General features: G+C 45.3%; 1 protein-coding gene and 4 non-coding genes across 5 annotated transcripts in view; 1 reads left to right on the plus strand and 4 right to left on the minus strand.

Annotated features, from left to right (window-relative positions):
• LOC135395427 (uncharacterized) overlaps positions 1-10927 on the plus strand; it is an 11978-nt gene extending 1051 nt beyond the window's left edge. The window contains exon 3 of the mRNA XM_064626641.1: positions 9998-10927. Coding sequence (XP_064482711.1) covers positions 9998-10699 — 702 coding nt within the window. The 3' untranslated portion in view covers positions 10700-10927. The remainder of the gene's footprint in view (positions 1-9997) is intronic.
• Positions 349-420, minus strand: Trnad-guc (transfer RNA aspartic acid (anticodon GUC)). Its single transcript has one exon. It is a non-coding gene; the product is annotated as a tRNA-Asp (tRNA).
• Trnad-guc (transfer RNA aspartic acid (anticodon GUC)) lies at positions 999-1070 on the minus strand. The gene has a single exon. It is a non-coding gene; the product is annotated as a tRNA-Asp (tRNA).
• On the minus strand, positions 1431-1503 carry Trnad-guc (transfer RNA aspartic acid (anticodon GUC)). Its single transcript has one exon. It is a non-coding gene; the product is annotated as a tRNA-Asp (tRNA).
• On the minus strand, positions 1650-1722 carry Trnad-guc (transfer RNA aspartic acid (anticodon GUC)). The gene has a single exon. It is a non-coding gene; the product is annotated as a tRNA-Asp (tRNA).
• Positions 10928-15658: the final 4731 nt, after the last annotated feature.

A 15658-nucleotide genomic window follows, 5' to 3' on the forward strand; every position in this document is an offset into this window, starting at 1 on the left:
TAAAAGATGAAGCTGTCAATCGTGAATTGAACATGATGAACTTATTGCCCAGGCGGAGGGTAGGGGGGGGGGGCGAGATATGCTATTACGTGAGCACACCGCCGCGCATAGGCTGTGCAAAACGGTATTATCACTCCCCGTCGGGAATCGAACCCCGGTCTCCCGCGTGACAGGCGGGGATACTGGCCACTATACTAACGAGGACGAGTATCGCACTAAAAGATGAAGCTGTCAATCGTGAATTGAACATGATGAACTTATTGGCCACGCGGAGGGTAGGGGGGGGGGCGAGATATGCTATTACGTGAGCACACCGCCGCGCATAGGCTGTGCAAAACGGTATTATCACTCCCCGTCGGGGAATCGAACCCCGGTCTCCCGCGTGACAGGCGGGGATACTGGCCACTATACTAACGAGGACGAGTATCGCACTAAAAGATGAAGCTGTCAATCGTGAATTGAACATGATGAACTTATTGGCCACGCGGAGGGTAGGGGGGGGGGCGAGATATGCTATTACGTGAGCACACCGCCGCGCATAGGCTGTGCAAAACGGTATTATCACTCCCCGTCGGGAAATCGAACCCCGGTCTCCCGCGTGACAGGCGGGGATACTGGCCACTATACTAACGAGGACGAGTATCGCACTAAAAGATGAAGCTGTCAATCGTGAATTGAACATGATGAACTTATTGGCCACGCGGAGGGTAGGGGGGGGGGGCGAGATATGCTATTACGTGAGCACACCGCCGCGCATAGGCTGTGCAAAACGGTATTATCACTCCCCGTCGGGAAATCGAACCCCGGTCTCCCGCGTGACAGGCGGGGATACTGGCCACTATACTAACGAGGACGAGTATCGCACTAAAAGATGAAGCTGTCAATCGTGAATTGAACATGATGAACTTATTGGCCACGCTGAGGGTAGGGGGGGGGGGCGAGATATGCTATTACGTGAGCACACCGCCGCGCATAGGCTGTGCAAAACGGTATTATCACTCCCCGTCGGGGAATCGAACCCCGGTCTCCCGCGTGACAGGCGGGGATACTGGCCACTATACTAACGAGGACGAGTATCGCACTAAAAGATGAAGCTGTCAATCGTGAATTGAACATGATGAACTTATTGCCACGCGGAGGGTAGGGGGGGGGGGCGAGATATGCTATTACGTGAGCACACCGCCGCGCATAGGCTGTGCAAAACGGTATTATCACTCCCCGTCGGGAATCGAACCCCGGTCTCCCGCGTGACAGGCGGGGATACTGGCCACTATACTAACGAGGACGAGTATCGCACTAAAAGATGAAGCTGTCAATCGTGAATTGAACATGATGAACTTATTGGCCACGCGGAGGGTAGGGGGGGGGGGCGAGATATGCTATTACGTGAGCACACCGCCGCGCATAGGCTGTGCAAAACGGTATTATCACTCCCCGTCGGGGAAATCGAACCCCGGTCTCCCGCGTGACAGGCGGGGATACTGGCCACTATACTAACGAGGACGAGTATCGCACTAAAAGATGAAGCTGTCAATCGTGAATTGAACATGATGAACTTATTGGCCACGCTGAGGGTAGGGGGGGGGGGGCGAGATATGCTATTACGTGAGCACACCGCCGCGCATAGGCTGTGCAAAACGGTATTATCACTCCCCGTCGGGGAAATCGAACCCCGGTCTCCCGCGTGACAGGCGGGGATACTGGCCACTATACTAACGAGGACGAGTATCGCACTAAAAGATGAAGCTGTCAATCGTGAATTGAACATGATGAACTTATTGGCCACGCTGAGGGTAGGGGGGGGGGGGCGAGATATGCTATTACGTGAGCACACCGCCGCGCATAGGCTGTGCAAAACGGTATTATCACTCCCCGTCGGGAATCGAACCCCGGTCTCCCGCGTGACAGGCGGGGATACTGGCCACTATACTAACGAGGACGAGTATCGCACTAAAAGATGAAGCTGTCAATCGTGAATTGAACATGATGAACTTATTGGCCACGCTGAGGGTAGGGGGGGGGGCGAGATATGCTATTACGTGAGCACACCGCCGCGCATAGGCTGTGCAAAACGGTATTATCACCCCCCGTCTGGGAATCGAACCCCGGTCTCCCGCGTGACAGGCGGGGCTACTGGCCAGAGGGATTCGAACCGTACTACCAGCTGAGGGTTTCTTAGGTTTTCCTTGGCTTTCGGCAGACTTTCCAGACGAACGGCGGCATAGTTTCTCCCGAAGTCGGCCTGGGACTGACAGTAACCCGTCTGTTCCCCACTACTTCCTACTCTCCGCTCTCTATCTGTTTACGTGTGTTTCCCGCGTATAACCACTGTTCCTTGGCGGCGACACAAAAAACAAAAACAACAAAAACAAATGAGTTCCCGAAACCCACTCGGTAAGCTGGATTTCACCTTCCCGTACGATGTGGATATCGCATGACACACCTCCTTGGAACGCGTCTGTTGCGAGGAAGGAAAGTTGCCTGGTCGGTTGGAAGGATTAAGATACCCCCTAACGACAATGAAACAGATTCCAAATTGCTTTCTTCCAGGTCAGCCGCTGCGAATGCTTCACCTAATGCCTACGCATCCAAGCGTAGTTTGTCTCAAGGGCGGAAATTACGATGCAGAACGGAAAATGCTACCGTTACGTAATTCCGAGTAGCTTAATTATTATATAAGTACGCTGTGTGCGCTGGCGCAGATGAAAACAAAGAAACTAACGAACAAAAATCATTCTCCGCGGCTGAATGAATTTCGGCCTCGCTCTGGTTGATCTCGATTATGTTGGATGATATCCACAGCAGGCTGGCCACACCTTCTCCCTGCATCACTACACCACCGCCACTCATCACGCTCCAGCGTGGTGGTGCATTTTAACGCGTGGATGCGCAAAAAAGGCGACACGGAAAGCACTATTTATTTATATAGGGTGTTTGCTCTAACGTGTCCAGAAAGCATATTTAAAGCCAGCGAGAAAAGAAAAACAACGGTACTTTTCTGCTACTTGAGTAAGAAACAGGTACTGCTTCACTAGTAGGAGCTGTTTCCTTAGTAAAGTATAGCTGAAAAGTAGCGCTCGCTTCTCTTTTATCGCTCACTTTAAATAAAATTTCTGGACACGCTAGAGCAGACACCCTGTATATTTATTTGTCAAAGAAGAACGAGGACACAGTTAGTTCAAAGGTGTTGTAGCAGGTCGTGTACAATGTAGAAACAAAACATAAACATAATTGCGCGTCCATGGTACATACCTGCTCTGCATACATAGAAATACTATATAGGCATGCATTTATGAATCCCTATTAGATCTATTATTGCTATAAATTAAACTGGTGACGGATAGAGACGATGAGCTAAGTTTCAGCAAACTAATGCGGCAACCTATACATAGGGCCTGACTTTTTCGGGTTTTATTTTGGGCCAAATTCGGGGGGTAAATATCGGGTGATATTTTTCATTCGAAAATTCGGGTCTATTCGGGTTAAATCCCGTTACGGCATATTCTATTGTCAGGAATTCGGGTGAATTCGGGTGATTTTTTTTTGTTTAATAAAAATTTGTATTAACATGGAACTAATGTTTAGCAATGTTTTCAAACTTTATTTTAATGCACGCTTATGAGCGCGCCACGCGACCCGGATGTTTTCGGGTAGATTCGGGTTAAAGCCGAATTTTACAGATTTCGTTCGGGGGGTAAATATCGGGCGGATACGGGTTTAACCCTAAAAAGTCAGGCCCTACCTATACATACTCTAAAATTACAGTTAAAATAGTTTTCTGAACGGAAACGCTGGTCGATGTGTATTGATGCGGTGACAGGGGCCAGGTTATTCCAATCGCTAATTGCCTTCGGAGAATATCAGCGTTTAAATTGATCAGTTCTCGCACAAACTCCTTGTATTTGCATAAAATAGTCGTGGTAAAGAAGGTACAAATATGAAAAACATTGTTGTTAGGTGGCAAAAGATAACCACCCTTATCCATGCCGGTCAAGTTATGGACGACACTATCAAGAATTTTGAGTCTCTGATTTTTCCTGTGAGTTTCCAGTGTGTGTCACTTAGGCGTGGACTGAATCGTCGTCATTTCACACCTGCCTATAATCACTCAAAACAAAACGATCAGCTCTATTTTGCACGTTGTCGACACTATCTATTACGTGCTTGTTGAAATAATCCCAGGCGATAGAGGTGTATTCTAATATGAATACAGTCAAACTCCTTTATAGCGAACACCTTTTTAACGAAAATACCACTACAGCAAATTTTTTTGCAGTCCCGCTGGAGCCCTATAGGTCCAATAATGGACATCCTTTTTAACGAAAATACCTTTACTGCGAATTCTTTTTGCTGTCCCCTGAGTTTCGTTGTAAAGGAGTTTGACTGTATAACAAATGACATGTAAACCGGGTTCATTTAGCATCGTGTGATGCTCCTTCTAAAATCTCACTTGATCATGTTGAGCATGCGATTAGCCTTTCGTACAATGTACTCTACGTGCCTCTTCCATTTTAAGTCTGGAGTCGTAATAATTCCCAAATATCGGACGTAGTTATTAATTTGCATTTTACGAGTTGAGTAAGAAGCAGACAAATACGGACTTTTTCCTGTAAGACACACGTGATTACGCTTATTTGTGTTTAGTTTTCGATCCCACTTTCGATCCCACAACTTTATTGAAACCGGTTTGCAACTTTGTTCTGTCTTGCTCAGCGGTTATTTCAGAGCATGCAGGGCGGGTGTTCTAAAAGGTCAGCTTCATTTTCGTGCCTGGCGTGATGCCCCCTTTGCGCGATGCCTCGTTGACGCACACACTTCCGTTGCAGGGAATGCCGCGATATATTCCTCCGTGAAGAATCCACCGTTTAAAATCCCCGATGATCAAAATCCCAGATTTCTAAATTAAAGCTTTAATACGAAGAATGGCAGAATGCTAGTGTTGAATAATACATATTACTGACAAACCTCGCAGTATTGCGTCGCATTTTGACGCAGTTGAAGTCAATGTCATCAATGAAAACCAAGTCTTTGGTGACCGTTAGGCTTAACAAGGCGGTCACACCAGAGCAGCAAAAATTCTTAGAATTTGGTTAGGTTAGGTTAGGTTGGGTTAGGTTAGGTTAGATGTTTTCTTTATAGTTCACCAGGACGTTAGGGGGCTCCGCACAGTTGGGCACGCATGCAACGCTACGCTCGCGCCGTTTGGGGTTTTGAACATATGGGATTCTAAACGGTGGGTTCATAACGGCGGCATCTCCGGATACCGCCCCGCTGCCTCAGAGCAAAGAATTTATGCCAGAGAAACCCACGAAGAAAATTGTGGTTACCAAACACGGTGTAATAAAATAAATACCATCAGGCAAACTTTCGTCTCCGTCAATCGGTAACGCAAACGATGTAACATATGTGTAACATTACCATCCCCAGAACCTCATCATCTCCACCCCACAGCTGTGTCACACGAAGGGCGACCCCTCAGTTCCAAGAAATGGGGGAGAGGACTCCTTCCAAGAACAATTTGGGAGCGACGCTTGGACTGTCCCAGACAGTCCCCGACTCAGCCATCGTCTCAGCTAGTTCATTTCCGTTATAGCTTGTATCCATTGCAAATAGTAATGTAAATAGACCTGCAGTGCTCTCATCATCCAATCACTCGACATGTCACCTCTTCCACACCAAGTCACCACCACGCGAGAGTTACACACACACACACACACACACACATATATATATATATATATATATATATATATATATATGAGGGGAAAAAAGCCATTAAAGAAACAAACAAGTGACACTAGACGTGTTTGAAATTTCAAATTTCAAATTTCAAAATTTCAAACACGTCTAGTGTCATTCACTTGTTTCTTTCATGGCTTTTTCCCCCTCATCATGATTCAGTGGCTTGCACTGTGGCATTGAGGAGTGCTCATTCAACCTCCCAGGTGTATATCGCTCGCTGAGCGACCCCTGGTTTGCCAATCCCGAACGATGCGCAGCTACCCAGAGCTGACGAGCCGCAAACGCGGCGAAACACGTGTCCTCTGGTGCTGTCGCATCGTTCCACGAGTATCTCTCTCTCTCTCTCTCTCTCTCTCTATATATATATATATATATATATATATATATATATATATATATATTTTTTTTTTTTTTTTTTTGTAGCGGTGCCACAAGAGCTCCTTGCGGAATACCAGACGTTAAATTAATACACAATGCTTTTTGGCCGTAAGAGTAACTCATTGTTTACGTATAGTTCAAGATAAGAAAAACTTTCTGAAGCCTAGAAAGATACAATCTACAATTGCCCTTTTCGGTCAATAATTAACCTTGTATCGTGTAGGAACTCAACCAGAACAGCGCTACATAAAAAAAAAAGAAGAAAATACAGGACGGTTGCGATCGTGGAACGCTAATTCCAGCGGTAGCCGTTGTGTGTGGACACTGACACCTTTATTGCTGATACATGCACGACTGCTACAGAGTGACCAGTACTGCTTTGTGATCTGTGAAGTAAGTGGTGAAATGTAGAGGTGGGGTTACCGGGAGAAAAATAATACGAAAATCGGTACAAACTCCGGCCAGGAAACGGTGAAAATCGACACTTTGCGGGACTACTTTCCGATCCCTGAGTATATGTCAAAACTGCAAAGTTATTAGTGCTTACATGAGCCATATATTTTTTTAAATTCCGTCTTAGCGCCGCGAAGCAACTATGGCTATAAGCGGCGTACAGACGTGGGCAGGTGGAGAGTGGACAACAGGAAGGAGCGCGAGAGACAGGGGTTAGTACGTGCCCTGGGCCGGCTTCAGGGGGAAGTATGCCGACATTCGTCTGGAAAGTCTCTGGAAAACCCAGTGGAAAACCTCAGACAGCACAGCCGGTGACAGGATTCGAACCCGTGTCTCAGCGTGGAAGGCGATCACATCCTAACGACTATGCCACGGGAGCTGGTTGTGAGTCTTAATGCTACTGTACGATATATGCTGCATAATTTTAGAGACTACTGACGTCAACAAAACTTAGTTCATAATTCATAATTTTCAACCTTACTTTTTGAACAATTCTTGTAAACTGAAGTTTATTAAACTCGAATTCTCCACTTCGCGAGAGCAATCTTACAATTAAGTGATTTTGTATAGAGAGCTACTGAATGTTGATCAACAGCGGGCGCGTATCTTGGTAACAAAGCAGGGGATATGTTGTAGCTGTTGTTTCACTCTGTATGGGTATGAATACATGCAATGTCATTCAAATGAAAATGGAATGGGTAAAATGAATAACATCAAATCGAAACTGAATGAATATGTCAACTAACACGCTCCTTGTTCTTATCAAGTCTTTCTACAAGTTTACTGATACGATCCGTACCAGAGAGTAGTACCCCGAGCATTTCTTGGTCAACCTCATAGGTATCGGTAGGAACACCAGGTCTTGCACGTGCATTGAGAGACAGCGGGTCTGGAAATATTCATTAAATATTGCTCCCATCATTGCTCCCAAATTGCCCCCAAATTGCTCCCATCATATCCGAAGATATAATAATAATAATAATAATACCTTTATTAATGTGCCCAAGAACAGCCGAAGCCTTGGTGTTGGCGCACGCAGACAATGCAGTATTTACAAATATATATATATATATTCGGGATATAGTAATAATACTATCTTCTTTGTTTGAGCGTTTCACAATTTTATAAAAATGGCTTTGGCAGGCGATCTTCCGTAACGTGCACATATCTTGTTCTTTTTTTTAGTACATAACAAGAACTACAGTGGTCATTCAATCACGTGGGTGCTGTCAAACACTACTGTAGCTTTAAATCTTATAACTTAACTAATATGAAGCTTAACTCATTTGAAAAATGATGTATTGACTTGATAGATTTGAAAAAGAAAATGTAATAAAATGATAATTGGGGAGTTTGTTGTGAGAAAAAAACAAACAAACAAACAAAAAACAAGCGAAAGCGGACGGCGTCTGTCATCTAACATAGTGGGAGGTGACGTGAATAACGAAATAATATTGACATAATAATAATAAAGAGTAATTACAAATAATAATGAAATAAAACAATAAATACGCAGGCTGCAAAAAATAATCTGAGCCCATCAAGATTATATGGAGTGTTCATGATCGAAATGATTAACAAACACAGGTCACACACACAAACACAAAGACGCAAAAGTCAAACACAAACGATTAACAAGCCGGCTTCTGCCTGGTTGACCTTTCCTTTTTGCCTGCCTTATTTTCGTAATAAACATATTCCCTCCCCCCCCCCCCAATCGAAATCCTGAAATACAACGATATACTTGTCATAAATTTTCGGCTAGCAGAGCGATAACACATGTAACACTTAAAATTCGTAACATAGAGTTGTATTATTATTGCGGTACGGACACTGCCTCGCAATCCATTTAAAACCTTGTTCTTGATATAAAGAACAAACAAAACAAAACATACTGGTACCTGTTTCTAAGCACCCGTAAACTTAGTACTATGGTTGCTTAGAGTACATAGTATAATAAGTACCCGGGTACCAATAAGTATATGACGGCCGTTTCTATTGGCACCGAGGATATTTCTAAACCCGTTTAATCCCGGCGAGTTTAGAAAAAAAAAAAAAGAATCAAAGATGCATGGGAGGACCGCGGGGCTCGCCCACATTATGCAAGTAGGAAATGGCATATATCTCCTGATTAGACTATCTCCGTCATCGGCGCACTGCAGGAAACGGAAGAAAGGCGAATTCCATTTGAAGAGGAAAAGTGAAAACGATTCTGCGCTTATCTTTTTTAAATATCTCGCCGGACACCTCGTCCTCCTTGCCTCGTTCGTTAGCGCGGTTCGGTATAAAAACGGTCAGCGGGCCGTCCGAACTTCACAGTCTACTGCTTGCCCTTCTTGCAGAGCACAACCAGTACACAGCAACATGAACGCTTTCGTGAGTATCCCAGCTGAAATGGAAATAGTACGACGCGTTCGCAGTGCCGTGTCGGGGACAGTAGGTGTCAGCGTAGGCGTAAAAGTCCAAGATTTTCTTCCCTCTTTTGTTTTTTTTCTTCAGTTTTCTATGTGGGAAGGGGTATCAATAATTCTATGGTTCTTGTACATACCGAGCTTAGTCGTGGTGGTGCCGTTGTCGGCTTCACAGAGGTGGGCAACGTCACGGCTGCTGCCGCACTCGGGGAATGTGCGTCCAGGGCCGACTTCTAAGGAAACTGCGCCGACATATGTCGTCTGAAAGCGTCTGAGGATAACCCAGGAAAAACCCCAGACAGCACAGCCGGCACCGGGATTTGAACCCGGGTACCTTCCAGTCTCGACGTCACACGGTCAGCAAGCTATCCACTGAGCCACGAGAGCTGGTTAAGCGTAGTCGTGATCCAGTATGAAGAGTGAGAAGGCGCATCTGTTGTTCTCGACCACTGGAGCTTATTGAGTACTGCTGAACTGATTGATTGAGATATTATTAAGTTATTAATAACATTCAACCCAATTCCCCGTGAAGTCATCCCAAGGCGCACGATCTCCTTTGGACAGCGTGGTGCCACATCAGGACGATGATATAATCGCCTCACCGCAACGGGTTACTTATTACCTAAACTTCGCTTTAAAAAAGTCGCTCATTTTACGCACATTTATGAATAGGTCTGATCACAAAGCATATCGTAAAACAGAATATTCAACTCCAGATTCAATTCAAAGGCGTTATTGATATAGTTGATTCCTGCCTTTTAAGGATTTATTTATTTGATGAATATAATTTCGTTTGGTCTCGCCAGGCTCACAGTTTTAGCGTCTGGGTCCTCATTTATATTGCGTGCAATATTTCATGTCGCCGCACCACGGCCAACAATGGCATAGAGTATCTCCCCCGGCGATGTAGCTCGCGAATCATCAATATTAAACTAAATTTGTTGTTGCCGTTTTACAGTATAATTTTACAGTAGAACTGCATACGTCACACACTTTTTAACGCTATGTTGCAGGTCATTGCCTTCAGCGCCCTCGTGGCCTGTGCCGCTGCCGGCGGAAAGGGTGGATTCGGAGGCGGATATGGTTACGGAGGTGGTCTTGGCTACGGTGGCGGTCTCGGCTACGGTGGTGGTCTCGGCTACGGTGGCGGACTTGGCGGAGCTGGGTTCGGCGGCGCTGGATTCGGAGGCGCTGGTTTCGGCGGTGCTGGCTTCGGAGGCGCTGGATTCGGCGGTGCTGGTCTCGGTGGTGCTGCCGGTCTCGGTCTCGCTGCTGGCCTCGGCGCTGGAGTCGGCGTCGGAGTTGGTGGCACTCTTGTCGGCGGCGGAGTCGCCAGCGCCCCACGTCTCGTCGGTGTCGGACGCGCTGTCGCCGAACCCGTTGCCACCGTTTCCGTTGTCAGGCAACCCGTTGTCAGGCAGCACCACGTCACTCGCCAGGTCGTCAACTACGTCAGGGCTCCAGTTACCACCGTCTCCCACAACGTCAGGCCAGTTGTCCTCAACCACGCTGGTGGTTTTGGAGGTGCCGGTTTCGGAGGCGCCGGTTTCGGAGCTGGTGCCGGTGCTGGTCTCGGCGCTGGTGTCGGAGGATACGGTCTCGCCGGAGGCTACGGAGGTGGATACGGTGGCAAGGGCGCCGTCGCCGTCGGCTACGGAGGTGGATATGGCGGCAAGGGCGCCGTCGCTGTCGGCTACGGTGGCAAGGGATGGTAGATTGTAATTTGGAAAGGGTGAAAAGCATGCAGTGTGCATGATATCATTGTGGAAGGTCGAGTGGTAAAAATTAGACGATAGGTTTTCAATTTGAAAATGGCGTGATTTCGTATGAATGACATGCGCTTTCCATCCACCATTATGTGCAGATCATGTGTGCAGTAGTTGTATATTTTTTTGACATCATCGAAATCATGGCAGTGCGAAGTGGAATAAAGTCAGACGATGTGTAATTAACAGAGTCGTTGTGTTTCTTCTACCAAACCGACCAACCCGGCATCGGTGGCTCAGTCGGTAGCGCGCTCGCCTAGTGGTCCCAAAGGTTGCGGGATCGAACCCTGCCGATATTCAACCTTATGGCAGGGTACAAGTTGCTTTGACACGCCCCGTTCTGCGAGGGGACGGTCAATACAGTGTTGGCGAACCCCCCCAGAACCCCCCAGGTGGGGTACATTATTCCACACACTGACCACTGTGGCGTCGCTCATGACCACAATTTTCTCGCGACGTAAATTAATTCAATTAATTAATTAAACCGACGGCCGTCTGGGTTTTGCCGCCTTTCAAAAAGGTCTCTCCGATCGATAAGGCTGCGCAAGTTGCATTCTATCAAACAGTGCAATACTTTTGTGTTCGCTTATCGCACGCCCTACGCACTTTCCTATTCGCTTCGTATTAGTGCGCTCTTACGTCTGGAAGAGTTCATGACCAGCTTTGCGCTGGCTGGAAATGGAGGCGGGGCAAGAGTGCAGCTACGTCATGCATTTCCCCAACAAAGCGCCTCACGGACGTAGTTTGTTTGCTTGTTTGTTTGTGTGTTATGAGAAAAAAAAAAAAGACGAAGGCGGCCGGCGTCATAGTGGAAGGTGACGTCAATAAAGACTTGACATCATTATAAATAATAATAAATTAAAATAATGAATGACTACAAATAATAATAAAATAAAATAATAAATACGCAGCCCCGAAAATAATCTGAGCCAACAAGGATCATATGGGAGTATTTATAATCGAAAAGTTTAACAAATAGGGAATACGTCTATGTTACCCATCGAAATCTTGAAACACAACTACACACTTTTCATAACTTTTCGCCTAGCGCAACTGCAACGCATGCAACACTTAAAATTCGTAACATATTGTTGTGTTATTATTGCTGTACAGACGCTGCCTCGCAATCCCTCACTGGAGGACACTACAGAACGGAGTGAGTATTTACAAAATACATGTGTAAATAGTGGCAACGAAACACAAAACGACCGTGGTGTGAAATCACAGACTACAGCTCGACAAGAAAACACAAAACGAAAGAAAAAAAAATGCTGATGCACAGATTAGCGAGAATTGAACTGTAAGTTAGTTTGTTGACGATGCGCTGATGAAAGGTAGGAGGAAATCAATGCCTGCTTGAAGTGTGTCATGGAAGTTTGTGAGACAATGGATTGGGGAAGCGAGTTCCACTCTCTTATATAGTGCGGGGAGCAAAGGATGTATCATATATTAATGTTCGACAGAGAGGGCGATTTAGTTTAAAGTAGTGGTCTAGTCGTGATGAGATGTGTACTGCAGACGTCAGGAATTCAGTAACGGCGCTGCAAGCAACGGAAGCCAGCCGGCAGCTTTACGTCATAAAGACGTCAGTCCGATATAGCGTTTACGATTTGCGTTTCCAAGAAACGCAAACTCCCTAAACTTCCTAACTCCCTAACAAATGTAGCGTATCACCTGGTAGTGGGTAAAATGGTAAAAGGCAGCAGGCCGAACACAGCGCAAGTTACCTAAGCCAAAGTGAAACAAACGCTCTCACATGGCCTCTTACAATGCTCAGACTCAGCAGAGTTAATAATTGGGTGTTTACTCGCGAGACAACTGAGATCTCAGCAGAGTTGTACACGTTACTTGAAAAAAGTAATTGATTACAATCACTGTTACTACGACGCGAAAAGTAATTCTTTACTGTTACAAATTACTTCATCACAAATGTAATACGTTACCGATTAAAAATGTAACGCGTTACTTTTACCGTTACTTTTAAATTGTGAGCCATACCAAAGCCAACAAGCCTGCGGTGAATGCAACCATGCGGCTCTTGCTGCAAATTCTAATATGAGACACCAACGTACATGATAAGTGAAATTCACAAACACGTTTGAAAGCAACATACAAAACATATACACGCGTTTATTACAGGTTTATATGCACACATAAAACAACATCGAAACATCCACGTCGAAACATGCGCGTCGTTTTGTTACTATTGCTATGTTCAGCCCGCACAATGTACCAATACAGTCACCTATTTTACTGTTGCACCAGTAGGTCGCGGTTTTACGGGATTATAATATTACTGCGGTGTGCATGGAACACGTGTGGACTAGAGACTGCCGCCACAGTGACCTCTACGTCATTGCTTCAGTCGAACTCGTGGTGGAACAGAAGTACAGATTGGCTTGGAAAAGCATTGCCATTGTTGACACAAGGTTAAAAAAGTAATCGATTAGTCAGTAACTGATTACCGAAAACTGGAATCAGATTACTTGGAAAATTACTTGCTCACAAACTTAATTGATTACGTTAAAAGATACTGAAAAAAGTAACTGATTACTAGTAACACAATTACTAGTAACGCGTTAGGTACAACTCTGGCTCAGAGACACCGTGTATAATATTGCGCTAAAATTCGCAGCCATCGCAATCATTTACAATTGAACTTCGTAGCTATTGAACTAGCGCCTTGGCAGCCGTGCCTTTGTTGTCATTATACCTTGAATCCAACTGTCTGTAACGTTTTGCACCATGATATACGTTACACGCAATGGTTTTGTTTGCTCGTTTTTCGAAATTGTTTTTACAGCGAGAGCTGTATCTGCGGACTTAAGCTTCGGATAGCGTGCCTGCGCCGTGTGTTGCAGGTATCTTATTTTTATTTTAGTTGCAGTTTTCAGGTGACCATGAACGGCCAAAGGGCCTCCCTAATGATGCACCATACAAACAATCAACACTAAAGAAATGATAATAACGAATAAATTGAAAACACACCGCAATTACATCAGGAAAAAACGAAAGGACTGGCACCGACAAAAGACAAACTATAAAGTTAGTAACGTGTGAGCTGGCTTAGCTTAGGACCTGCCGTGGAAGAGTCATCGAAGTTGGCGTATACGACGCCGTATAAGCCACCATTGAAAAAAAAAAAGTAATGAGAGCTATACACATATTGGGGGGCCTCAAATAAGGCGATTTCTCGTAAGTACTACCAGAGAGACATCAAAATGTATCGCGGCGCGGTGAGTCACGGAAGAAGCGCTCGGCAACGGTGACGTGATGTGACGCAGGGTATCACGTGAGGTGTGGTGATGCAGGTGGCGGGAGTGAAAAGGTCAATACGCCAGGACTTTCGCGAGGATGGCTCCGCTGAGGAACGTTCTTAGTGATGGTAAGGGTCTAGTCTTTTGCACTTGCAATACGAACTCGTTCAGAAAAGATTGTAAAGATTCCTAAGCATCTGAACAGAGTTCGAGTTTGTAAGAGATAATTTCGAAATAATAACACCGAAACAGAGAGAAAGAATCGTGTTAAAGTCTGCCCACAATGCACAGCGACACAGCTCTCGCTGTATTTCAGTCGATAGCACCAAAGGATGCGTAGCTACTCGGATTTTTTCTTGTGGAACATGTAAAACATCAAAAATGCTAGACATTTTATAGGCTCCTCCTGATTATGTCATATCTGGCTTCCTACACCTAATCCCTGCAGTTAATTTTCTTATTGTTAGCTTTTCTTTGCCAAACTAGACCTTAGGTATCAAATTTTTCATCTGACATGTATTTGTATTTTGTGACCGCTTACAGAATCGTCCTAGCAGTCCTACACTTGATACTGTTGTTGACGTGTACTATAAAGTCAAAATAAAAATCCAAAATATGTGTGTGTCATGCTTTTAGCGCTGAGACGGGGGCGGATTATCGATTTTAAGTAACTTCCTATTTATCGTACATAAAATTGCGCTAGAATAGACGACCACAGAGTAGACGTAGACAGGACGAGCGCTTTCCTATCTACATCCTAATTATCTTCTGCCATGCAATCAAGCGTCAGTTCTGAGACAAAACGGTTATGCAATACGATGCTGAAAGCGATAAGATCCACCACAGTGCTGGGGCCGAAAGATGGACAAAGGACGAGACGGGGAACGACACACAACACCTGCACTGAACCGCCAACCAAACAGTGCCCTCCAGGGTGTCTACCAAATTGCAGCCTCCAAATTCCCCGACTTTTCCAGGTTTTCACTGACTATTTCGAGCGAATTACCTGACAAAAAAAAAAGAACTTGGTGCCTGCTTCCTATACGTTTTAATACCACATCCAACATAATAGAGACCATTTATTAGGTATTAGTGAGGCTACTCTACTTTTCTGCGTCAGAGCTTGTCATACTGTCGAACTGCTACTCGCAGCAGTAACGTTGCAGGCGGCATCGCCGCTCAACCACCGGTCGCCATTCGCCATTCGCTGGGCATCATCACGGCACTTGTCTGCGATTTTCCCTGACTTGAGCTGCTTTTTGGCCAAATTCCCTGACAATCCCCGGACTTTTCCAGTCACATCAAAATTTCCTGACAATTCCCTGTTTTCCAGGTTTTCGAGGTTGGTAGACACACTGTCCCTGATATGAAATTATCAACTTTGCTGGATAAGTGCATTGACGGCTTACTAACGCTGTTGCCTCCTCATCTTTTAATTTCTTTCGCCCCCGTTGATCAGCAATGCGCCTTCTTTTCGTACTTTTAAACAACACTGTGTTTTCTTCATACAGAGTGTTTGCTATAACGTGTCCTTCAATTATATGAAAAATCAAGTAATTGTACAAGGATGCCGCTTGCCGCATTGGTCTTTGCGGACACTTTTGCCACCGGGAAAGACCGATTTTATCGAATTTGAACTGCAATAAATTAA

Source organism: Ornithodoros turicata, chromosome 1 (genome assembly GCF_037126465.1).
Source record: "Ornithodoros turicata isolate Travis chromosome 1, ASM3712646v1, whole genome shotgun sequence".
NCBI lineage: Eukaryota > Metazoa > Arthropoda > Arachnida > Ixodida > Argasidae > Ornithodoros > Ornithodoros turicata.